General features: G+C 48.1%; 5 protein-coding genes across 5 annotated transcripts in view; all 5 read left to right on the forward strand.

Annotated features, from left to right (window-relative positions):
- Positions 1 to 47: 47 nt before the first annotated feature.
- Positions 48 to 3,384, forward strand: Pmar_PMAR011784 (er lumen protein retaining receptor ter1, putative; the record flags this gene model as incomplete). The annotated part of the gene is made up of 15 exons (XM_002773874.1): positions 48 to 180; positions 238 to 355; positions 491 to 608; positions 653 to 730; positions 846 to 932; positions 1,356 to 1,464; positions 1,694 to 1,823; positions 1,984 to 2,099; positions 2,144 to 2,223; positions 2,275 to 2,442; positions 2,571 to 2,642; positions 2,688 to 2,746; positions 2,932 to 3,080; positions 3,128 to 3,248; positions 3,291 to 3,384. The coding sequence occupies 15 exons, from the start codon at positions 48 to 50 to the stop codon at positions 3,382 to 3,384; spliced, it is 1,632 nt and encodes a 543-aa protein (XP_002773920.1).
- Positions 3,385 to 3,626: 242 nt separating this feature from the next.
- On the forward strand, positions 3,627 to 4,445 carry Pmar_PMAR011785 (acidic ribosomal protein P2, putative). Its single transcript, XM_002773875.1, has 3 exons — positions 3,627 to 3,729; positions 3,855 to 4,011; positions 4,287 to 4,445. The coding sequence occupies exons 1-3, from the start codon at positions 3,658 to 3,660 to the stop codon at positions 4,385 to 4,387; spliced, it is 330 nt and encodes a 109-aa protein (XP_002773921.1). The 5' UTR covers positions 3,627 to 3,657; the 3' UTR covers positions 4,388 to 4,445.
- A 698-nt stretch (positions 4,446 to 5,143) lies between these two features.
- On the forward strand, positions 5,144 to 6,966 carry Pmar_PMAR011786 (conserved hypothetical protein; the record flags this gene model as incomplete). The annotated part of the gene is made up of 9 exons (XM_002773876.1): positions 5,144 to 5,226; positions 5,269 to 5,390; positions 5,623 to 5,716; positions 5,764 to 5,867; positions 5,908 to 6,053; positions 6,234 to 6,304; positions 6,344 to 6,469; positions 6,677 to 6,773; positions 6,820 to 6,966. The coding sequence occupies 9 exons, from the start codon at positions 5,144 to 5,146 to the stop codon at positions 6,964 to 6,966; spliced, it is 990 nt and encodes a 329-aa protein (XP_002773922.1).
- A 2,730-nt stretch (positions 6,967 to 9,696) lies between these two features.
- Positions 9,697 to 23,256, forward strand: Pmar_PMAR011787 (fkbp-rapamycin associated protein, putative; the record flags this gene model as incomplete). Its single annotated transcript, XM_002773877.1, has 51 exons — positions 9,697 to 9,750; positions 10,107 to 10,164; positions 11,230 to 11,263; positions 11,516 to 11,666; positions 11,713 to 12,024; positions 12,108 to 12,257; positions 12,333 to 12,462; positions 12,506 to 12,563; positions 12,639 to 12,786; positions 12,926 to 13,024; positions 13,133 to 13,169; positions 13,215 to 13,329; positions 13,380 to 13,503; positions 13,558 to 13,712; positions 13,760 to 13,838; positions 13,891 to 14,031; positions 14,124 to 14,263; positions 14,317 to 14,435; positions 14,603 to 14,751; positions 14,817 to 14,958; positions 15,429 to 15,438; positions 15,648 to 16,000; positions 16,214 to 16,296; positions 16,343 to 16,553; positions 16,609 to 17,030; positions 17,089 to 17,316; positions 17,379 to 17,569; positions 17,627 to 18,049; positions 18,127 to 18,310; positions 18,374 to 18,495; positions 18,543 to 18,665; positions 18,723 to 18,775; positions 18,829 to 18,986; positions 19,446 to 19,533; positions 19,660 to 19,812; positions 19,860 to 19,966; positions 20,013 to 20,120; positions 20,175 to 20,263; positions 20,334 to 20,430; positions 20,493 to 20,575; positions 20,805 to 20,921; positions 20,985 to 21,195; positions 21,249 to 21,401; positions 21,448 to 21,525; positions 21,576 to 21,633; positions 21,849 to 22,020; positions 22,326 to 22,419; positions 22,470 to 22,576; positions 22,759 to 22,869; positions 22,926 to 23,031; positions 23,077 to 23,256. The coding sequence occupies 51 exons, from the start codon at positions 9,697 to 9,699 to the stop codon at positions 23,254 to 23,256; spliced, it is 7,068 nt and encodes a 2,355-aa protein (XP_002773923.1).
- A 98-nt stretch (positions 23,257 to 23,354) lies between these two features.
- Pmar_PMAR011788 (hypothetical protein) overlaps positions 23,355 to 24,180 on the forward strand; it is a gene marked incomplete at both ends in the record, with an annotated part of 2,382 nt that continues 1,556 nt past the window's right edge. Inside the window, 5 exons of the mRNA XM_002773878.1 lie at positions 23,355 to 23,413; positions 23,435 to 23,577; positions 23,621 to 23,798; positions 23,842 to 23,910; positions 24,054 to 24,071. Coding sequence (XP_002773924.1) covers positions 23,355 to 23,413; positions 23,435 to 23,577; positions 23,621 to 23,798; positions 23,842 to 23,910; positions 24,054 to 24,071 — 467 coding nt within the window. The remainder of the gene's footprint in view (positions 23,414 to 23,434; positions 23,578 to 23,620; positions 23,799 to 23,841; positions 23,911 to 24,053; positions 24,072 to 24,180) is intronic.

Below are 24,180 nucleotides of genomic sequence, written 5' to 3' on the forward strand. Positions count from 1 at the left end.
TACGACTACCGCTCTTTAATTCTTATGCGTAGTGTTCCCTTTGTCTTATGGAAGACGTCTTTTTATTCGAGTTGGGCTATGGTATACAGTTGCTAGCTGGGTTCCTCCTACTATACAGGATATCCACTACAAAGAACATCTATGGCTTGTCTATCGATACTCAGGTCTGTTTCCTTATGGGTACTATTCTATCACGGAGCGGTAGTAGTAGAATGATGATGAATCCTTCTCTCTTAGGAACATTGTCGAGGTTTGTGTGGATGATGGACACTCGTTTAGTGGAGACATGGTTCTCCTATCTAGAGTTATGGCTCAACTTGGCCGTACAGATAGCCCTGTGCTACTATTGCTATATGTAATACTGCTCCTCGAGAGATGCCAATATTGAACATAATGGGCGAGTAGTTGTAACCATCAACTTTAAGGGAATGTGAGGTTCCTACATCTTTCTCTCCTATATGGCCATACCACACCAGTGCTACATCGTTAGATACTGGCACACTACTACAATGCATGCCCCCCGATACCTCCGGGCGCCGGTATTAGCAGTTGTAGCCCTTCTACTAGCGTTCCTCTTCCATCCAGGTTATGAGTGGTGGTCCGGTCAGGTAACAAGCACAACCACCATGGCTGGACGCTTACCTCTAATCAGGTGTTGGTATCATTCACCATGTACATCGAAGCAACAGGCCTCATACCACAACTGTGGCTAATGCGAAAGATGATGGATGTAGTAGGGGGGAAGACTTTGTTGTTATAGAGGGGTAATGGTGCGAGTACGTCGGTGCTCTTCCTCACTGAGAGAGGGGTTGTATACGCAACTGAGTTGGTATGTGTTATGTCAGATCGAGCCCATCACCTCACATTATGTGGGATTGTTAGTCATATCACGAGCGGTGCGAATGGTTTTTTGGGGAGTGCTTTACATGCAGGTAGGGAAGGTCCCGAGTTCGAACCCCACGCAGGGTATTTTTCTCTTCAGGGTGAGCACTTCTTATGCTTGTTTATGGCGGATCTTTTCCACACCGTATTTTGCGCCGACTACCTTTACCTGTGGTGTAAAAAGTTGAGGTACCTTTTCGTGTTACCTCCGCTTAGCGTAAATCCCCTCCTCAGAACTGGCGGTCGTCTTGTCTACGCACTCTAGGTTGGAGTGAGCAACTACACGACTAAGGGCCATCTTAATCCAGCCGTAGAGCCGCCTTAAATGGCTCATAATAATTGCTTCAATAGTCCAACAGGGTATCGCGTTAGTCTTTGAATCGTAAGGTTCTCGGTTCGATGCCGGCATAGAGGGATTATTCTTCGAGAAGGACCTTTACTTATTGTTCTGCGGTGGACGAGCTTCCCCTTAGCTACGCCCTATCGGAATGAGGGTGCATGTAACTCTCCTTTGGATCATAACGACAGCTCAACGAGAACTGGATATGCTCAAACATCTATACTTCCATCCCGAGGGATTGGGTACGATCATGGGCAAGATGATAGTGGGGGCTACTCGCACATCCCTAGCTAGGGATCATTCGATTCAGTCAACTACTCATCTTTCTGATGAGTACGGATGAATACTTGCTGTTAGGTGATGTAGTAGAATATGAAGCGGATAGCTTGGTGTTGTCAAAGGAGGAGTTCATTAAGCATATGAATAGAGGTCTACTATGGGTGGGTGTAGTGAAGTGTACCATTTGGATAGGCGTAGTGATGGTGGTACGAGGGGTGGCCAAGGACTGGCCAATAACAGGCAGCACTTGTGAGGACTTCTGTCGTAATGAGGACCTCGAGGGTATATACTTAGAGAAACTGTACGGCTCTGAGGACGGCATGTGAGGGAGCTTTTCAAATACTCGTAGGCAAGCTTGGGGTAGGTCTGTACCGATTTATAGTGACGACTGCTGGGATAGGCCAAACACAACGTTGGATGATGGCCATACCTCTCCACGGTAGAGTAGTGATCGAACTCCACTGCTTTGATCGTCGCTACAGTTACTGGGCTGTTCGAGACACACTAGACGCCCATCCGAAGGCTCGCAAGTGGATTTCCGAATCTACTAGGTTACCACATTTTATACCAAGGGAGGGCAATGAGGAAGTGTTTGAAAGTAGAGTAGGACCATTGCTGGGAGGTCGAATGAATGTACTTCAGCTGGCAGCGAGATCTGGTTTACTCCTGAGCACTCTGGTGCTAAAGCTCATGCTGATTCGCATCCTCAGGCTACTGCAGCGGTAGGCGGCTCCATAGGGAGGGGTCGAGAGCTGATTGGAAATGATGTTCAGTTCCAGTTGTCGGGCTCAAGGGTTTGGAGGCTAGCTGTGATGCCTGAGTTCCCTCATCCAACTTTACGGGCACATCTTTATGATTCAACACCGTTTGATTGGACTCCTGAAGTTGAAATCACTCTTGCTGAAGGGGATGGTATCTTCATACCACCAGGTTCGAGGAGGGTATACTATTGAGTAGAAAAAGCTTTAGGTATAATTCATGAGACAAGTCGAAGCGTTGATGCTCCCAAGGGCTGTGTTGCTTCTTTGACTATACAACTCGATAATCCACTACCATTTGAGTACTACAGGCGTTGGATGGGTCCTATAAGGAGAGCGGGAGATGGGAGGAATATGTGGACACTCTTACTCGATTTAGTACGGTGGGGGTGGTGTTGTTGTGAGGGTGGTAATGATGGTATCCTCAGGCATCAGGTGGCTACCTTGCACCCTCGATGGAGAGGTTCCCTTTTGTTGGCCTTGCAGGGTAGGAACTGGTTAAGATGATAGTTCTACATACAGTCCTCTTGTTTAAGTATAAGAGTATCCTTCTTTGTATGATAATTCCATGCAAACATTCATGTTTCGGCGCAGTGGTCGGGGGCGTGCTTATGGACAGAAAGGTTTTTGGTTCGATTCCAACACTGATATATTTTATGTATCACCTCCCAGAGCTCCTTACAACGCCACTACACCCCACATTTTTGCGAAGACATTGCCCCCGCTTCTGCACAATAAGGGCCCGGGGCCAATGACTACTGCCTGGACTAGAGAGGCCATCTCATACGGTGTCGACCCTTACACCCTCTTCCATGACAGAGGTGATGGAATAACCCCATTATAGGGTACGGAGATGTTCTGTGTGTAGATGGTGATGGCCAGGCCGCTCCGGAGGAGATAATTCAAACCTTCCTCGAGTGGCATGAACTTGAAATGGAGGTCCTCGAGGCAACACCGAAAGCAGCTCTTCCATTACACTACTTTCCGAAGTGAAGTGGGCTAGAAGTGTATCTTACCATTATCGACCTTAGATACCCATTAGTCGAGAGGATTGATGAGTTCGAAGCTGAGATGTTTTACGAGTATAGGAAGAGGTCACTGCATGGTCATGATGAGGAACTGTGATGACATCAGTTGCACTCTCTGTATTCTTGAGTTGATTATAGTAACACGATTAATGCCGAAGCAAACGAATCATGAGTATGGTTTTTAAGGACCGATGGAACATTGTAGAATGTCGACATCAACATTTTAATATCTTCCTCTGTACACCGTCCGCGTTGAGCTAGTTTGACGAAGAAGTACCGGGAATATGCGCCATAGCTATTCTTTGTCATAATCGATCAACTCGCCGCGCCCTGTGGTGCCGACCTGGTTCCCCATACACTTCGTTCCACAATGTCTTTGAAGGTTGCTGCCGCCTACTGCATGGCCTATGTGGCCGGTCAGGAGTCTCCCAGTGAGGCTGATGTAATACAGGGGCATCCTCATCCAGTGAATCTTGAGGTTGTAGCCTGTAAGATACGAATTAGGTCAACTTCTGATCCACTTCCGTGGGGTCGTATTGTGATGAATCAGTATTGTGTCGTGATCAGGTTAAGAAGATTCTCGAGTCTGTTAGCGCCCCCGTTGACGAGGAGCAAATCAAGTCTCTCGTGAGCCAGCTTGAGGGCAAGGACATCGCTGCCCTCATCAAGGATGGCAAGGAGAAGCTCTCTTCTTGCGCTGGTGCCGCTCCTGCTGCTGCTACTGGTAGTAGTAGTAGTCGTTGTGGTGTTATCCTTTTTGTTCGATATCACCAGTACGAATGATGGAAAAAGAAATGCCCCCGTCCTAGCAATACGGCTGCGGACCTATTACCATGCTAATTCTGACGTATATTTGGTGATAATATCAATGATGATAAAATACTTCACTTCTGCTTAGCACTCTGTGCTGCTGACCAATACTCCATGCTAATACTGAGTTATACCTCACTCTGTCGTGGCTAAACTACTTCATTATTATTCTTATGTTGTGTATTTCAGGCGCTTCTGCTGCTGCTGGTGCCAAGGAGGAGGCAGCTGCCCCTGTTGAAGAGGAGGAGGAAGAAGAGGAAGAGGACATGGGCTTCGATCTCTTCGATTAACCAGTTTCTTCTAACTAACTGCCTAAGTCGACACTAGACGGGTTAGCTTGTGGGAACGAGAGCGACCTTGTTGCGTTGATAGTAGAGTTACGACTGCAGAGGATATGGGGTTCGGTATTCATCTCAAGGCAGTTGGATACCCGATCTGAACAATTCAACCACTCCATTAACCACTAGCGATGCTCAGTGTCCCTTACTCTTCAGTGGCAATGAAGTTTATGTACGGAGTGCCTATCACCTGAGACACCTATTACACAGTATTAAACTGTTACGTTTTTCAAGGGCATGTGAGTGTTTGTCGTCGTAGAGAGTTGAAACGACCCTTGCGAGTGTTTAATCTCTAATCGTTGCAAGTGGTTTAACCGCTCGTCGAGCTCTTGTTGTTATATTGTACGTATGTGCATATTCTGATATTCAACTGGGATCGAGCATGTCTATGGGAACCCTATCGCCCTGCAAGTTTGGCAATACAAAATGTTTGTACTTCTAAAGCCCTTGTTTTGGAATGAAGTGCCTCTCGTCAGTTCGCCCCATGTCCCTGGCCTATTTCGTATCTTTCCTATGTGTGGCTGCTTGCCAGCAGAGTACTACTGTATCGCTTGAACAGTGGAAGTTACCATTGCGTAATGGTAGCAGTGTGGATACTATCACTAGCTCCCTAGGTCAGCTTGAACAGGAGCCTCCGATTGAATTCGAGCCGCCTCTTGCTTAGGCACTCTGAGGCATATTCAGACGCTAAGACTTCAGCAAACAAACATGACAGGGTCGCAGTTTGGTGGCCTCAGTTCCATCATCGTCACACCGGATGGATCGGAAGTCCTCACTGTATCCGACCGAGGGTACTCCTCTTTGATGGCAACTGGAAAGGTGCTTGTCATCAGGCTATTCGTGGGGATGAACCTTTCGTCGACTCGCGATGCTGTAGAGTATGATGTTAAGGAGGCCTTGTTGTTCCCTATGCATGACCCACAAGGGCAGACCATACCATTCGGGTCTATTGAGGGTGAGTAGCGATGGTTAGGAGCAGTACGTCGCTCATACTAGGGGAGCAGAGGAGTGCATGAGATATCTCCTGGTGAACAACAGACAAGTGCTGCTGTCAAAGTACTTTCGATACCTAATAGTAGTATACTATGAACCATCATCATCATAGGGCGCGTACTCTCGTTGGAGTATAGCCGACACTGGACCAAATCGTCTCAATACCCTAAACGCGGTGTTGTTGTAATTGTCAGGTGACGCGGAAGGCCTGACCGTGAATGGCAGGTATGAAGGTGGTGGTAAGGGCGAGTTGTACGTCAGCTATGAGGGAGATCATCGCGTGTTGAGGTATGTGGTAGACGACGATAATGCTCTTGGATGGGGTGCCTCGCTAGATTCTTGGAAGGGGTCGGCTCGCCGAGGAGCACGAATTTGAATGTATCGAACCTTCTCACCAACTGCCCAAGCAATGGTGGACTGGAGGCCATACTCAAGCAACGTACCTTAGCTGGGTGTTGGCCTCATAAGTATCTTGCCAGAGCCGTCAGCAGGCAGGGACGGCTTACTACTAATGCTATGCGAGGAGCCTCCCATCTCGTCCACGACAGATCTACAGGGTCGGATGGTCCTTCCAGGCTGGGCGTACAATGAGACCTCCAATGAGGTGAAGCGCTTCTTCGTTGAGGTAGTACTGGTAACTAGAGGATGTCGTTGATCCGAAACAGTGATCGTAAGATCTCTGGTGGATTTTGGGGGAAATTTTCGGACGAAAAGTTAGCTCAATGACGTATTCCGCGACCTTTACGCCATTAGTATAACATCTCACTGGCCGTGTGCCCACATATGGATTCCCATCCCTTCACAGTCCAATCAATCTTTCTTCCCGACGGACTTTGGAGAGCTCAACAATGGCGACCTTATGATCCTCTTCAGAAGGTGAGCCCTTCCTTGGTTGTATCCGGTCAGCTACCTTAGATTCGTCCCGAATGAGGGTAACGGGATGAGGATAGGGTATATCACGAAGGCAGAGCTACAAGAAGCCCTCGCTAAAGGGGAGACTATGAAGCCATTCATTATTGCGGAGATCTTTTCAAGAGATGGGTAAGAATTCTCTGAGAATACCACCGAGAGGGAAGGCTCGAATGAGTATCGAACGAGAGTTGATATTCTAAGACTTTTATTATAATAACAGTCGGAATAGTTGCATAAAATCGGCTTTGCAGCCTCACACTGTTATTTACTCTGTTTTTCAATCGATCGCTGATAATGAGGTGTGGATGTTCTCGGCGATGATGAGTTTTGTGACAGGTATAATATTGATAATATGGAGGGCTTAGCCGTCAGAGATGATCCGCGTACAGGACGTATATTCGTTTATGTTATCAGCGATAATAACTACAACGAAGTGGGCTCTGGCGTTACTGATCTGTTGAGGTCATCGCAAGGATCAGGTCGGGCAAAAGACATTATTGTCAACGTTCGAATGGACAGCTACTGCCGCTACCCCTTCCTTGGCCGTCCCCTCACTGGTCCTCTACCGTGTCTTGTCTTATCTCTTGCTCATTCCCGCTTGCTTGATCTGGTCAACCCTCCATTGAGCTGTGAATGTCTCTAGTCTTCGATCCCTCGGGTGCGCACATTTCAGTGTCACACTCAGTGTGACGCTGAGAGTGTGGTATGATACAGTATCATACCAAACCCGAAACCCAATAAGTATCATTGATACTTATTGGATAAGACATCAACGAGGGAGTCCTTTATCGATCATTCTTTCCCCATATCACCAAGTCGTGAGCTACAGGCCTTTCATGCTATTATGTAGCGAGTCGCTACTAGTGACGTTAGCGGCTCCTATTGCTTCTGCAGACCATGGATGGCGTTGGGTTAGGTAAGGGATTGACGTCGAAGAACAGGGGAACTCTTTCGCCGTCTTTGTGGCGTAGTCGCCTGCTCAGTCTCAGAAAACGTGTTATACAGGGTGGTACAAAACGAGGTCCACGCCATGTAATTCCGCGGCGCGTGAAGTTGATGAACACAAATATGTATCATTCGCAAGCTCTCATTGAGCTCTTTGCAACGCGGTTTGTGATATTCGAATTGTGTACTGAGATGTCGTCAAACGTTAAGTCGGCTACATAGAGAAACTCTATCAGCATTGACATGGTTTTCATGAGAAATACTGTACGACTCGGTACTCCATGACATCTTGGTAGCGATGCGCTGAAGCGTCGGAAGTGGATCCTGAAGCGCGGAGGAAAGGAAGTACCTTGGCAGAGGGTATCTCACTCTGTGAACAATTTAGAAGACCTAAACTGAACCCTCCGGAGCTAATGCCCCATCGATGCGAGTCTAACTAAACCGTGTTGTCCGTGTTGTTTATGCGGCTCAATAACAGTGTCGAGTGACGGATCAGATTTTCATATTCTTGTTCATAGTGGGGCGTAGCTTCCGCTTGTCTTTCTATCGTTCAAGTCAATTAGGTTGCAGAGTAACTGATCGTGGACGTCACCAGAAAACCTTCATCTTTTCGGTGGGAAAGTATATCGGATGACAATGTGCCGATCTCCAAGAAAATCAATAGTCCACAAGAGAGTCTCGTGGAAGATGTTTCGGGACATTAAGCGCCGAATGATCCAGCTCAAATGAGATTCACACGGATTTATGAAAGTTCGCTCTCGACAACAAGGTGGGTTAGTCGTCCCTCCCACACCGCGGATTAGAAGCATCCTCCGCTCGGACATCGTAGGGATGTTGGGACCATTGCTCTTATCGTGATCACATAACAGCAATGCAGAGTTATCTACTGTTCCTCTCTTGCCATGTTCCTCTATTGGACGAGTTGAGTTGGATTGGATTCAACTCATGGGAAGTGTACGTGTAGCGACAGAGCTCTCAATTTCCGAATGATCGACAAACAACGAGGAAGAGCAAGTGTTATCAGCAACTTATCGCACCCCATATTCACGGATCGTCCATAGCGATTGACTGAACATAACGAAGTGGCAGAGAGAACTCAAGTATCCATGGTGAAACGGTAAACACCGTCATCATCATTTGATGACTCATCGACATTAGAACCGCTCTCCAGAACACGTGAAATGTCCTGTATATCGATAGCTAGGCCTGAAGAGATGAGTTAGGGGATAACCCGAGACGAAACACACCGATTTCCGAATGGGAAGAGTTGGAATCATCGAGAGCATCCTCGGTGTTGGTATCTGTCCCCATCCATTCATCGCCATCATCATCATCATTACGCACAGCAGGAACTGACATAACCGCTGCTGTGAAGTCCAGACTTAGCGCTATCTGATCATGGACTCTGCGAACACAGTCGGTATAGTAATTGGCTACAGACGATCTAGCGCGAGGAGTTCTCCGTCTGGTAGAAGGGGGCCCATTAGGCGAGAGGTCAGCTACAAGGTCTTGCTCGGGGTTCTCATCTGAAGGACATTCGACCTCCCAACATGAAATGTTTTCGAAGGATACCTTCATCGTTACGGGAAACAGCGTTAGTAGAGAGGGGTGAGATGTCACAGGGAGCGGAGGAGGAGCCTATATAGGGTCTTTGTGGGTAGTAGGACCTCAGGGCGTCCCTCTAAAAAGGATACAGATAATCGAATGTATGCAGATAACATCACCCTTTGCAGCTCTTCATGCCTCAAACGGGCCATGGTCGTGTTTGGACGTGGACGGTCGTTGAGTAGGCCAAAAGGATGTTGAATCCTCTCATCCGGTAGAGGTGGTGATGGGCTTATCAGCCGAGTGATGAGGGGATTCAACTCCATCCTAATTCAGCTATGGAACTGTCCTCTTCAATCCGACCCAGGCTGTCCCACACTCAATCACTGGCTCTATCCACCGAGCGTTGTTCTTTTAACAAGATGCACACCACACAAATCAAAATTGAATCCCGTGAGGTAATCGTGAGTAGATACTTTAAGACGCCTCAAGTTTATGAAGCAGTTACGGTTACCTATAACACGGATCGAAGAGATATTAAGTAGGCCTTGAGCAAAATTCAGAAAAATCGGGACCAACCTTAACTCCCCCATCGTTCAAGAAAAGAGCCGGTTCGCTTTCCAGGGATCGATCCACGGACCTTTCGATCCGTAACACGGTGATCTACCAACTTAGCTGTCGGGCGAGGTGGCGAGCCACAGAGCACTTTTGGTGGCCCGGTCCCGTACGGCATACATTCGTGAAATACAGCGCGATAGTATAATAGATTTACACCGCGCAGGGTGGAAGTGTTTATTCTCACAGCGGCTGCAGCAGCAGCAGCTTCGTATGGCTGTTGTGGCTTTACGGCGAGCATCGCGGCGGGTATGGATCTACAACAGCAACTCTTGACTGTTATGATCCAGATGGCTTTCGAGGAGGTGAGTGGAGATGATGGATGGTTGAGATGATATCTTGCATGGTAGGGTTTCGAGGGAGATAACTAGCTCGCACAGACGAGTGCCTCCCGCATGGGCGGCTAGTGGCGCTGATAATCCGCAGTCATGCAAGTTATTTGCATGTCTGCATGCATCAGCATATTTACTTGCAGCAAGTAAATATGCTGATGATGGGATGGAACCCGGGCTGTTCGCATACAGTACAGGCAGGCATGCTGTTTACCGTGTTGAGGATACTGTAGGGATACGGCCTCCCCTGAATGGATACTTCTGTAGTAATAATATATATAATTGGTATTAACATACTCTATCCTATTCTATCTATAATAATTCTTTAGGAACCGCTTACCATGGCACGACCGAAGTGTATACAAATTAATGTTAGGGTGGAAGCAAGTGAACTAATCCTAGTATCAATACTGTTACTATACCAATACGTAGAGTAGAGTTGGACAGAGTTGTTAATAGTAGAGTTGGAAGTCGATTATTAAATTTTTTCACTGTGATGGAGGAGGTGGAAGCAAACGACCGATTGAAGCGGAGCGGGCTGATAAGCAAGGCGAGAGTTGCTGTGGTGGAGGGACGTAAAAGGAGGCTCACTGGCATGTCATCGGTCCAACGGCTTGTACTATGGCGGGATATATCCCATCTGTCAATGTTTTATTATATTTTCAGGGATTCGGTTTGAGGCCTCCAACATTGAGTCGGCATATATCACGGATCAGTATAGGAGATACGACAGCTCCGGGAACATCTTCTTTAGGATTCAGCGATCTTGAAATTGTAATAATGCTGTCAGCCAAATTTTAGCTCCTCTGCAAGCAGCCCTTTCCCATTAGCTCCTTGTATCGTAGTAGTAGTAGTAGTAGTAGTAGTAGTAGTAGTAGTAGTAGGAGTAGTAGGAGTAGTAGTAGCAGTAGTAGTAGTAGTAGTAGTAGTAGTAGTAGTAGTAGTAGTAGTAGTAGTAGTAGGAGTAGTAGGAGTAGTAGTAGCAGTAGTAGTAGTAGTAGTAGTAGTAGTAGTAGTAGTAGTAGTAGTAGTAGTAGTAGTAGGAGTAGGAGTAGTAGTAGGAGTAGTAGTAGGAGTAGCAGTAGTAGTAGTAGTAGTAGTAGTAGTAGTAGTAGTAGTAGTAGTAGGAGTAGTAGTAGTAGTAGTAGTAGTAGTAGTAGTAGTAGTAGTAGTAGTAGTAGTAGTAGTAGTAGGAGTAGTAGGAGTAGCAGTAGTAGTAGTAGTAGTAGTAGTAGTAGTAGTAGTAGTAGTAGTAGTAGTAGTAGTAGTAGTAGTAGTAGGAGTAGTAGTAGTAGTAGGAGTAGTAGTAGTAGTAGTAGTAGTAGTAGGCGGGTTAGGGTGAAGTGCAGGGGAGTTGTAGTAGCCAACTTATGGTAGCTCTTGTTAGCGCACCACAGAATGGGGATTTAGTCTACTTTCTGATTTCGGAATCCATTGAAGCATCCTTCGTAGATTCGAGGCTTGGATGCCCTGGCGCCAGTGAGAGGTGATAGCACTCAAGTGATCGATCAGTCGTCATCTGACTTGCTGGGTGGTGTTCAGCTGGATGCGGATGTTAAAGATATCAAACCATGTTTCGATGCTATGTACTAGGAGGGTATCTGAGGTTCGCGCTCCTAGGATCTGAAATTAATGAATTCCTCTCCAGTTGTCATATCTCCTCGATGTGTGAAGGGGACGTGCCTTTCTATTGAGTACCACTCCTTTCCTACTTTGTGATGCCTCCTGGGTCTGTCAGGCCACCGAGCTCCCAATTGGAAGGCAAAAGATACCAGGCTTGCTTGAGCTTGAAGGATATCGCCGCGAGCTCGCCGGAGCATTTCGCTCTATACAAACCAGTGTTTTTGCAGAGGGTATGGACAGTGATAATGGGAGAAGGGCATCGCATGGTAAGCAGTAGGTCCAGGGTTCAATCCCATCACTCTCCGTTTTTAGTCGACTCGTCGGGCTGCAGTGCTGGCATTGCAAGCATCGTTGCCTATAACTCCTCCTCTATATAACGAGCCTAAGGTGGAGCCGAGCGAGTGGTGCATCTGGACCATGGCTATTGTGGGAAGAACCCTTGATGACTCCATACGTGATGGAGGCCCTACTAACCCTGCTGTGAAGGCGATGGCTCTCACTATGCCTCGACCTTCGAAGACTGAGGCGGCCATACAGGGAAGCCTCGCTGTTTTGGGGGCAATGGTGGATGTTGGAGGTGATAGTAGTGGGCAATTTCATGGCGCGGTGAAGACTCAAGATCAGGTCCAACGGTGCGATCTGATTTATTGTATTGGTTGAGATTAACGTTGAGGTATCGTCGGTCAAAGTGGAGGAGTGTTGTCCAGGTGGTGGATAAGCTCTTGGCCACTTTCGCTCAAGCGAGTCCTGATGATTTTGCCACTTGTGCTGACGAAGCGATTGGGCATCTTATAACGGAAGCGGCCGGCTTGGAGGACTACTGTGGTTCTGAAGGACGTCCGGTGGCTATTGAAGCGGTGAGGGTTGTGGGGATCGAACCGGCGGCCTCTTGGATGTTAGTATAACACGTTATCTGATCTGTTTGTTTTCAGCTCGCTCAAGTGTGTGTAGCCGAGGGAGAGGAGTACATAACCCCTTACGTAAAGGGTGTCGTCAGCTGTATCGAATCGATACTGTCAGATGACGACGTGAGACTAGCAGTTGAGCGTAAAGCTAGTGGAGGTAGTAATGGTCCCTGTAAAGAGGCTGCCTATGGTACCTGTAGACACCTCACCCTCTGGTCGGACAGACGGACGCTATCGGCTGCATCAGAATACTCTAGAGTAAGTTCGGCGTGGTGTGGTACGGCTTTTAGTGGAGGAATCGGGTGCCCGGGCTATGAGAGGTCGTATTTACAGATGCCTTGGTAAATTGGCGGAGACGATCTGTTCGGGGTTGTCGACATACTTTGAGGACGGCAGACTGGTGTATCTCATGTTCTCGGCGGGTCTTACTCCGGCTGTATTGGAAGCAGTTTGGGATTGTTGTTATTACTGTCCACAAGTGGTAGGCCATAGGGTTGGGTATTACTCAGCGATAGCATCCACCGTGGACGTAGAGGGTCTATGGTTTCGGGCTTTATAGGCCACATTAGTCATGGCTGGTCTTGTCTGATAGTAATGTAGAATTTAATACTCTTTTTCAGTGTGCACAGCTCCAAAACCGACTCCTGGATACGGTCACATCGATCCTTGAAGGCGCTACTGTATGCAAGACCTGTGGGGTCCCAGCTCCCGAACCAACGGTAGGGTAAATCCATGATAACACTATTCTCGTATTACTACTACTAATATCGATACGTCTGACCCTGTTATGAGCTATCCTAATGCCTCAGTGTTTACTCTTATCTTAGGCTACCCGTCCACGTACTCTATCGATGATGTCAGCAGGTGAGGTGGTGGCTCTCTGAGAATCGTCCATATGGTTCCTATTAGGTTCGGCAGCACTCGAGGCACAGGCGGCCTCGGCTGTTCTGGCCATGAGAGCTCTGGTCAGCTTTGGGCCTTATGACCCCAGGGTCAAACCTTTCCTGTGCGATTCAGTATTGCGGTGAGTATCATAGCGGAGCGAAGCAAGTTTTTTAAACGAGATTTCGGTAGGTGTTTGGATCACCAGCATCCTCTTGTACGTAAGATGGCGGCGGAGACGATAACAAAGTTGTTGCTTCCTGTGGATCTCCCATCTGATGAAAAGGGTGAAAGAAAGTCGTCCTTTTCGGAGGAGGTGAGTAGTTTCATATTATTCTAGCGGAGCGATGCGGATGGGAAATGATTTTAGACTCTGACAACAGACGAGTCTTCTGAATCTGTTGATGTCCAGCCGAATCGGAATAGGCAAATCGTTCTCTGTAAACCTCATCACATAGAGGCGATCTCCAGAGTTGTACAGCGACTACTAGTGCTGGCTGTAGCGGACACAGATCCTGATATTAGGTCGGTCCTGGGATTCGAACCCGGCTCACTCGAATCTGAATCGGCAGGTTCTCTGTGTTCGATGGCATCGATCGGCGTTTTGACCCCTTCCTGTCGGACCAGGTGTGTGTAGCTGCAATAACGCAGGTAGGTGTGGTCGTCGCTCTGAGGTTCGATCCCGGCAAGGGGGACTTCTTAGGCGTTAAATGATGAGTCACTGATTGTAAGGAAGGCGGCAGTGAAACTTCTTGGAAGACTCTGTCACCACAACCCAGCGTATGTCCTTCCAGCGTTGCGGAAGTTGCTCATACAGCTGCTAACTGAGTTGGAATATAACCATGTACGTTAGTCTGACGACCCAGGTTCAATTCCCACACAGTATTGAAGTCGATCATAGTCACCTTCGTCAGAGTGAATAGTCCATGTGTTCAGGCGGATAGAGGCGGCGAGGAAGCGGCGGAGCTATTATGTGATCTTCTATCGAAGGCAGGCAGTCATATGAGTCCATATGTCTTTGCCGTGGTGGAGGCTGTCGTTTCGAAACTCCGCAGACCTGAACCGGTGTCGCCAAGGTGGGAAAATGACGGGTGTTGGGATCGAACTCGGGTGATTGGATCGCTTGCAGGTACACCTCATTGCTCCTGGAAGCATTGGGTCAACTGAGTGATATATCCGGCCAGGCTATACTCTCTAGTGGATTGATTGATGAAATACTGCAGCTGCTCGTTGACAATGTCCAGGTAGGTCTCGGGTTCGAATCTCGGTCCGTGCATATTCTCTCACAGGATATCCGATCGGGCGGCGAGGGTGACCTTGCAGTACAGTGGGACAAAAAACGGGAAGTCACTTACCGGTAGGGATATCGTCATTTGTGTATAGTAATCGGATTATCGACCTACACGACTTAGTAGACTCAATATATACATGGGGTCTCAGGACGCTTTCCCGGCTGGTTGAGAACACTGGTTTGGTAGTAGTACCGTACGAGAAACACCCTCCATTGTTGCCATACATGATAGAGTTCCTCCGGGCTGATGCACAGCATTCAGGACATACAGCTGTTAGGCGACAGGTATGAATGCTGATGCTGGGGATCGAACCTGGTTGAATCGATTACCCACTCAGGCCATACGAGCAATAGGCACCCTCGGCGCTCTCGACCCGACACGTTTCGATGCCCTCAAGCAGATCGCCACCACCATCCCAGTGATGGACTCTAGTGGGAGCGGGCAGCAGACTTCCCAACCCTTCCATGACTCGAGGCCTAGTAAGCCCCTCTTCATATGCTTGCCGGAGGGCATTCTGATAGTACTTGACTCGTACTCTTATCCAACTTGATATCTGCTGGGATCCTGTTGTTCTCAGCAATTACAGGAGCAACAGTTGCCCAGAGTACGGCGATGACCTTATCACATTCCCATCACGCTGTAGTTGCCGCGGCGGTTACACAAGACTTGCCGTTTGAAGGGAAACAGTCCGTTGCAGGTTGGTGTTACTCCCCCGTCCACCCTCCGTAAAGTGTTTATTCTCACAGCGGCTGCAGCAGCACCGTATGCCTGTTGTGGCTTCACGGCGAGCATCGCGGCGGGTATGGATCTACAACAACAGCTCTTGACTGTTATGATCCAGATGGCTTTCGAGGAGGTGAGTGGAGATGATGGATGGTTGAGATGATATCTTGCATGGTAGGGCTTCGAGGGAGATAACTATTGTGGAAGTGCTCGTAGTGGCCGGCAGGATCGGCAAGGTAGCCGGGGGACTTACTTATGCGTGGTGAAGATACCATTTCTTGGTGGCTAGGTGATGCTGATGTTAGACAGCAACGACTCGCACAGACGAGTGCCCCCGCATGGGCAGCCAGTGGCGCTGATAATCCGCAGACATGCAAGTAAATAGGCTGGTGATGGGATGGAACCCGGGTTGTTCGCATTAAAGGCCAACATGGAGTCCGTTTAGGTGGTTGTACACGTCGCATGCTGTTGCAACATTATTGAGGATGCTGTGTGATACATCATTACCAAGCGATTATCACAGCCATGTGGTGGATGCTCTTATGACCATATTCCAACACCTAGGCCGACAAGCCGGCGGCTGTGTGATGCCCTTCCTACCACAAATAATGAACTCGATAATCTCGGTGGTCCAGAGGAGCCCAGCCGATAGCTCCATCGCCCACGAGAGGGCCCCGTTGTTGAGGCATCTGGCCTATCTTGTCAAAGTCGCTAATGCCAAGCAGATAGCTCCTTATCTCAAGTCTATATTCGATTTAGTGGCTGCGGTGTGGCCTCCGGAGAGCATAAGGGCTGCCGGTGAGTGTCGCCTCATACCACTCCTCGGCCAAATCATTTTCTTCGCTCACGGGATCTACTCTATTAGGATGCTAATAATGTAACATTACTTGTCAGGTCATCCACCACCGCCGCCTCCTCCCCCGCCACCACCATCGCTACTTTCGGAGTCCGGCGGGCCAGTACAGAACTCCCAGTTGGTGATGGTCGCGGCGCTGCCCGGCTCATCCCCAGGGGCTTCGGATCGAGTTGACTTGATATTGGCTGCTTTAGCACTGCTAGAGGAAATATGCAAGCAACATCATCATGAGTCAAAGGTAGGTGGGGGGATTCGAACCGGGGACCTTTCCATTACCCACTTAGGTGTACATGGGACCCCTCGTTCCCCGAATCCTACACCTTCTATCTCCTAATAGGGGTTTGGGATACAGTAATCAAGACCATGTGGTAGTCGCCAGTCGAGTGCTCTCCTCACTGGTCGTTTTCGGATCCACCATTACCGAGTTTATGCATCTCGTTATACCAACTCTTACTGATCTCTTCGATTACATGCCAACCACGTATGTGAATGAAAGTAAGCATATATTCGTCCTTTTCTGCCAGCCCCGGTCTGCTCTCCTCCATTTCAGATTCCCCAGCGGTGCCTCCCCCTGTGCACATTCGTGTGAAAGCTATCAAAGTCGTCGGAGCATTGTCTAAGCAAGTACCCTTCGCCCAGTTCTCCGGTCGTATTACCCATCCTCTGGTCCGGATCATCGACAACGACACGGCTCCACTAGAACTGAAGCGCGTTGCCCTAGAGTGTCTCGGGCAGTTAGCACGATCGTTTGGCGAAGGTTTTGCTATCTACGCCCCTCTTATCAACCGTACTTGCATCCGACAGGGGCTGCCTGCTCTTTTCAATACCCCCGAGGGAAAGGACGAATGCAGAGTATTCAACAGTCTCAACGCCTCCCCTAGAGTGTCGATGGGTGGCATGCGATCAAGGAGCATCTCCGAAGGCTTGGATTTACGAGGCATACCTGATACTACAGTAGCTCCGGGCTCTCAGGTAGGGCAAACACCACAACAAGAAGAAGAACTCAGTACAGTTCATAAAGTGTGTTTAGGTATGCAGCTTTGTACCGGATCACCCAGCATTGCATATAGCATGGGAGGCTAGCCAAAGGTGGACGAAGGATGAATGGGTCCTTTGGATGAAGAGGATTACATTGGAGATTCTGAGGGAGTCTCCAAGTGAATCATTACGGGCATGTTGGTCGGTAGCACAGATGCATCCACCTGTTGCGAAAGAGCTATTCCCAGTAGCCTTCTTGGCGACATGGACTTCTCTACAGGTGACTTCATATGGACCTGTTCTGTATCTTGTCCGTTGAACCTAAAGATATCCTTCTCTCAGGACAGCTATCAGTGTTACCTACTCCGTTCTCTGGAGCTTGCCCTGTGCTCCCCCCAATTACCACCAGATATCCTTCAAACGCTGTTACAGCTGGCCGAGTTCATGGACCGCTCTAACATGCCTTTGCCGATGGAAAATAGAATGCTAGCTGGTCTAGCTGAGAAATGCCACACTTATGCAAAAGCATTGAGGTGAGCGGAGCGAAGCGACTCGTGTTTCGCGTTTTCTCTTGAGATTTGGAGTGGTAGGTACCGCGAGATGGAGTTTAAGGCATCTCCGTCGGCCACTTGTGTCGAGGCTCTTATATCCACCAATATGCAGCTAGGGCAAGTGGTAGAAGCTCAAGGGGTGTTGCAGTATGCTCAGCGGTATCTCGGTGATGAACTAGAATTAAAAGAAAGTTGGTATGAGAAATTACAGTGCTGGGACGAAGCTCTCGAGGCCTATGAGATACGGCAAATGGATGAGCCCGGCAACCTCGATGTGACGACATCACGGATGAGATGTCTGCGTGCCCTAGGAGAATGGGAGAGATTGGGCAAACTATGTGAGACCTCTTGGGATAACTGTAGAGGATTGGACGACCACACGGCTAAGCGACACTGGCTCAACATCGCTCCTATGGCGGCTGCAGCTCAGTTCAACTTAAGAGACTGGAATAAGATGGAAAAGTAAGGCATTGTCGAGATGGACAGAAATCTTGCATATTTTTCCCACGACTAATGTTTTAATCGCGAGAGGTGTATAGGTATGTGAAAGTGTTGGAGGGTTACACTGTTGGCGACCATAATACGGTAGATGGGGATAGTGCTGCTGCTGTGGAGAATGCTGGAGGAGACACTGACGAGAGTGATGGTATGTCCTTCGAGGGAAGCTTTTATGCGGCTATTTTGGCGATACATAAGGAACAGTACGAGAGAGCATTCAAATTGGTAAGGCGAAGTGGAAAGCTTTTGTAGTCGTTCCTGGTGCTGCTAGCATGGTAGGCTCTTCAGATTCACCGAAGTCGTGATAGTCTCGATGGTGAGCTTACTGCCCTCATCGGCGAGAGCTACACTCGAGCATACCGGTGTCTTATCCAAGTGCAGCAGCTTACGGAGCTTGAGGAGATCATCAAGTACGGGGGTGATTATTCCTACGGTAGTTGCATCGCTCCGCTAACAGATATAAACAGTTGGAGGATGTTGGGGATACTCAGAGCTGTTCGATGATGAGAGATATGTGGACGAGGCGGCTGTTGGGTTGCAGACCTGATGTGGAGGCTTGGTGGTCCATATTGGAATTGCGGTAGGTCCGGGGTTCAAATCTGGTGTGGAGCATTTGGTTGTTCATTGAAACTCTTAGGACGCTGGTGGTACCGCCTCGTGAGGACCTGACAACTTGGTTGAAATTCACAGGTGAGGAGATATCTTAGGTTGCCTCGAGAAAGATACACATCATGTCACCTCAGCTCTTTGCCGGAAGTCCGGTCGTCTATCTCTCGCTACGAAGACTATAGATATGCTTCGTGCTGATTCAACATTGAAGCGAGATCCAGTGGTGACCTGGGAGTACCTCAAGAACCTGTATGCTAATGGCAGTAGATGGGAAGCACGAGATATGCTACAGGTTAGTTGTGATTAGCTCGATGATCTAATGAGACGTCTCTTTGCTGTGTTGTGATCAGTCATTCCTCCAGCAACACGGAGCTGTGATGAATCCTGATCTCATCATCGACGTTGGTACTGGGATTTCCTCGTCCTCACCGCATTCGAGAAGAAGAAAACGATCGACGAGTTCTTATTCACAGTCGCAGGTTAGACTGCTGGGCTTCCTCTTCGGAAGGCACAGGTTCGATTCCTGGTTTGCTGTTTTTAGGTTCCGATAGAATTGCTATCGAAATGCCACCTCAAGATGGGGTTGTGGACTAAAGAACTCGCGGAGGAATATTTGCAGGCAAGTTTTTAGATTTTGATTCAAGACGATTCGGTATAAATTAGAACTTAGATTCTGAACTCTACGGATAGATGACAATTTCGTGGCGCGTGAAGTTTTCAATCGAAGCATCATGTTGTCGTCTTCTCTCAGACTTCTTTCTTCGAGGATGAGGGAGTCTTGGAGAATGTTTTGGGATGGTTCGAGAGCGCTATCAAACTAGATCCTAAATATTATAAAGGTGAATTACACTGGGCGAGCGAGATTTACCACTCCATCTGAGAGGTGGTTTTCAACATTCAAACCGTATGGTCGTTGTCGAGTAGCTTCGCTCCGCCCGTCATTGAATCATTGTTCCCTCCTGTAGCGTGGAATGCCTGGGCCCTGGCCAACTACAATGCCGTAACCTCTATCGAGAACCAGCATCGTGGGTCTGGGATGTCGAGCCCTAGGGGAAGTACGAGTGTGGATGACATCACTGAGAAGAGGCGAGAGGCACCAGTGCAATCACAGTCATCAGGTGAGGCTGACTTTGGTGGAGGGGAGAGTTGGTTCGAATACTGGTAGCGTCACTTTTCCATGCAGGTGTCTTGGAAGAGTCGAAGCCTTATCTTTTGAATGCCCTTAGGGGCTTTACAAAGTCGATAATTCTAAGTGATCCTCCTCAACTACAGGTAGATTGTTAGCACCGGCACACGCCACGAAATTCCTCACCGACAGGATGTTTTACGACTTATCACACTGGGTTTCAAGTATAGTGGTGACAGTGATTTGGAACTAGAGCTCCAGAAAGGCTTCGATCAAGCCCCTCTGGTTGCATGGTTACAGGTGAATTCATAATCGATCACGTGATCGATTTAGGTATAATTGACATGATGGCAGGTAACACCTCAGCTCATTGCTAGACTTCGCAGCAAAAGGCAGTCGTTGCGTACAACAGTTCATCAGCTACTATCCCGAGTCGGAATAACGTAGGTTGGAATTATTTCATGGTGCATCGAGAGTTATTTCCGTCACTACAACCTTGAACGATTCTTGAAGATACCCTCAAGCCCTGGTCTTCCCGCTGACTGTAGCCACTCGGAGTAGCGTGAGCACGTTTGTGATCAGCAGTAGACGACTCCTCCAGGAGATCTCTGTATGCTAACACTGGTTCAACGACTGTGATGATAGCAAACTCCTCATCGTCATCGTCATCAGACACATCGGAAGACTCTCGTCCAGCAGAATCAGCTCGTCTCATCCGAGCTGATCAGAATATCAATGCTATGGCATGAGATATGGTAAGGTGCACATAATGTTACTCGTTGTCAAGTCCTGAAACATAACGGTAACTTGTGATCGCGAGGGACCTCCGGAATTGCTCTCATTAGCCTATGGCATAGGCCCTATGCAATCGGATTTACGGAATCATTCACAGATTAAAATCTATTACTCTGATGTGGGATAATCACATTACTAAGTTCGCTCTCTAATGGCATTGATGGGTATCTTTGTGTGCATGCGTGCTAGGTGTGAGGCTCTAGAGGAAGGGAGTAGATTGTATTATGCCGAGCATGATGTCAACGGTATGATCGAAGTTCTCAAACCATTACATGAGATGATGCTGCAAGGACCTCAGACACTCAGGTATTCTCAACTCGCGCACAGCGAAGATTTCCCAACCTAGCTTATGTTGCTGTTGTTATTCAGAGAGACATCCTTCACTCAAGCGTTCGGTCGAGATCTTCGTGAAGCGTTGAAGTGGATCCACGCCTATGAGCGGGAAGAGGCTCGGCACCAGCAAGAGATTGTTGACTTCCGTGCTGAAGGGGAGCAGGGCAGTTCCGATGACAAACGGCTAGACCTGATCGACCAGGCTTGGCAGATCTACTATAAGGTCTTTCAAAAGATCCATAAACAGGTAACAATGGTCACTTGGTGAGTTGAATGACCAAAATCTTGAATGTTGATTAGGTTGAAACCCTATCCCATCTCGATCTACAATACGTGTCTCCTCTCTTACTCAACGCACGCAATCTGGAGTTGGCGGTTCCCGGCACTTACTCACCTGAACGTGAGGAAGCCGGAGACCTCGTCACGATATCATACTTCAGTCCAAGCATTGATGTGAGAATGATCAGGCGGAGCGGAGTTTGGACGGTTTTTGTATCAGATAATAGCGAGCAAACAGAAGCCGCGTATAATTCATATGAGGGGATCAGATGGACGAAGTTACAAGTTCGTGCTAAAGGTGGGAGAGGAAAGCTACTTGTCAATTTGATACGTTTTTATCTCTTGAAGGGCCATGAGGATTTAAAGCAAGACGAACGTGTGATGCAGCTCTTCGGTCTTATTAACAGTCTGGTGGCTGGACAGGCCTCGAAATCCAGAAAATTCGGCGATACAGCTTCAGGTGAGAAAATCTTCGCCGTGCGCATTAGGGCGTATCTTTCTTCTATCAGGTTCTCGCGGTGGCATATTGAATGCTGGATCTGCGACGTTCCAGCAGGTTTATAGCGGTGGGAAATTGGCATCCAATGTCAATCAAGTTTTTAACTCCCTTAGAGTGAGCAGAGAGTCTGGGCCATTGGAATCGATCGTTTGACCGATTTGATCAGATCCAAACCTACGCAGTCGTGCCTCTATCCAACAACTCTGGCTTGATCGAATGGGTGCCCGGCTCTGATACGATCCACAAGTTAATTAAGGATTATCGAGACGCCAACAACATCCCTCTTAGTGTTGAGTAGGCGGCCGGGAATATAGGAAAATCCTCGTAGGCTTGTGTACCTCGAACCACTGTCTACGACTGATCTTACCTATAGGCCCATCAGGCTTGTTGTTCTCTATTGAGGTAGAGTGGATGTTATCTAGGTATCATCATAGGTCTTTGAGTTCACGCTCTACCAGATTCAATCGTAGGTCTTTCTGTAGTATGTAGCTATACCACTGATGCGTCGCTTATATACAACCGTAGCCATCCCTTGGGGTAGCAAGACCTCGGAAGTTCTCTTGAGCACATGTTGATCCTGGAGTATTTGGGTGTATCAGGTATTCTCTGATGAAAGGAATGTATGGTCGTTGCGAAGAGCTGCCTTTACTGCAGAAAGTAGAGGTCCTCAGATATGCATTGGATAACACTTCGGTGACCTGGGCAGGATGAGCTCGTATTCCATTCTCACTCTTTCACTTCAGGGTGATGACCTCGAGCGTGTTATGTGGTTACAGAGTCGCAATAGTGAGATGTGGTTACGACGCCGAGGGAACTACTCTCGTAGTCTTGCTGTCATGTCTGTTGTTGGGTAAGTCTTCACCCCGCTGAAGAGTAACCAAGGTCAAAAGAGGTTGAATGCTGCTATCAATTCCCTTTGAAAAAAAATTGTACTTGAACATTGGCTTATCACTCATCGCATGAATCGCTGTATCGACAGATTTGGATGACAGATCGCCATACTCTTGATGTGAGTGAGATATGTCTGTTTAGGTACGTTCTTGGATTGGGAGATAGGCATCCATCGAATATTATGATAGAACAGGGTACGGGGAAAGTAGTTCACATTGATTTCGGCGACTGCTTTGAGGTGGCAATGCTGAGGTGAGTATGTTGAGGTTGAGCATGCAGGATACGGAAAACGATCTTTTCTTCCTCAGAGAAAGATTCCCCGAGAAGATTCCATTCAGACTGACAAGGATGTTAATCAATGCTTTGGAAGTATCAGGAGTCGAGGGTTCCTTCAGACGAACCTGTGAGAAAATGGTAACTAATGTCGCGCGCCACAAAATTGAGATGCTTGAATATCAGATGCAATTGTTGCGGACCAACAAGGATGCTGTAATGGCTATGTTGGAGGCTTTCGTCTTCGATCCCCTCATCACATGGAGACTCATGCCAACGAGGCGAGTCAATGCCAACATCGCTGTGCTGCATCGTGAAGATCCTCAGGCCTTTGGAAAGCGGCACTTCAAAGAAGCCTGTCTCTAAGGAAAGCCCTTCGGCTCGACAATCAGTCAATACCACAGTTGAAGGTCACTTTGCATGTGCTCAATTGTCAATTGGAAAGCCTCACGTCTGTTTAGGTAATGCCTCTCCAAGTGGTAGCGAAGGCCATCGAGATTACGAATCAGGGGAAGCAGCGCGAGTAGGCAGTAGTCGTGTGTAGCATCAGTCGAGTAGCATCACTGTCTTCACAGCGTGGCGAGCTAGCGGATGGTAAACGGAAAAGCCGACGAGGTTTGAAGATTGAGAACTACGCAGACCCTGTCCCCCGGCCGTTGCAGAAATTCGATGTTGGCGGAGTTGCGGGTCGGTTGTTCATTGTTTTTGGCAATGGCATCATCGTCATCAGGTCGGGGTGATCCTCATTTGGCATCTGTGAGAATTAAAGTGGCTCGTCAGAGAGAGCTTCGACATGTTCTTGGCCCTGAAGGACTTCTAGCCAATCAAGAAGAACTCCAACATCACGCTCGAATTATCGTGGATAGAGTTCTCACTAAACTCACAGGCACGGATTTCAATCATGGACAGTACGATAGTATTCTTCCATGCATGTGTGAATGTGTCTTACAGGTACATGTCGGTCGAGGCACAAGTCGAGCGGTTGATAGAAGAAGCCACCTCATATGAAAATCTATCTCAGTGCTACGTTGGTTGGTGTGCCTTTTGGTAACATATATAATGTTAGCTTGTACAGTACTTTGGTTTCGATTTGTATATAACACTTACTTTGGTTGGTTAAATTATTTATACCCATACCTAGTCTACGGTGAAGGATGCTTTAGGCACGGAGCTCAGCACAAGTGAGAATCTCCGTGCCCGCCAGGCACTGCCCGGCTGATCCCCTATGTCGCTCATCACCACTGTAGCCACATCAGCAGCACCATCTTCACATGGCAGTATCATGATGGT

Source organism: Perkinsus marinus (genome assembly GCF_000006405.1).
Source record: "Perkinsus marinus ATCC 50983 genomic scaffold scf_1104296958712, whole genome shotgun sequence".
NCBI classification, from domain to species: Eukaryota; Perkinsozoa; order Perkinsida; family Perkinsidae; genus Perkinsus; species Perkinsus marinus.

Bases quoted from the DNA above. Each gene is read 5' to 3' on its own strand.
- Pmar_PMAR011785 (XM_002773875.1), top strand. From the start codon at position 3,658: ATGTCTTTGAAGGTTGCTGCCGCCTACTGCATGGCCTATGTGGCCGGT. The intron at 3,730-3,854 runs GTAATACAGGGG...TGTCGTGATCAG, and splicing joins AGTCTCCCAGTGAGGCTGAT to GTTAAGAAGATTCTCGAGTC. The intron at 4,012-4,286 runs GTAGTAGTAGTA...TGTGTATTTCAG, and splicing joins CGCTCCTGCTGCTGCTACTG to GCGCTTCTGCTGCTGCTGGT.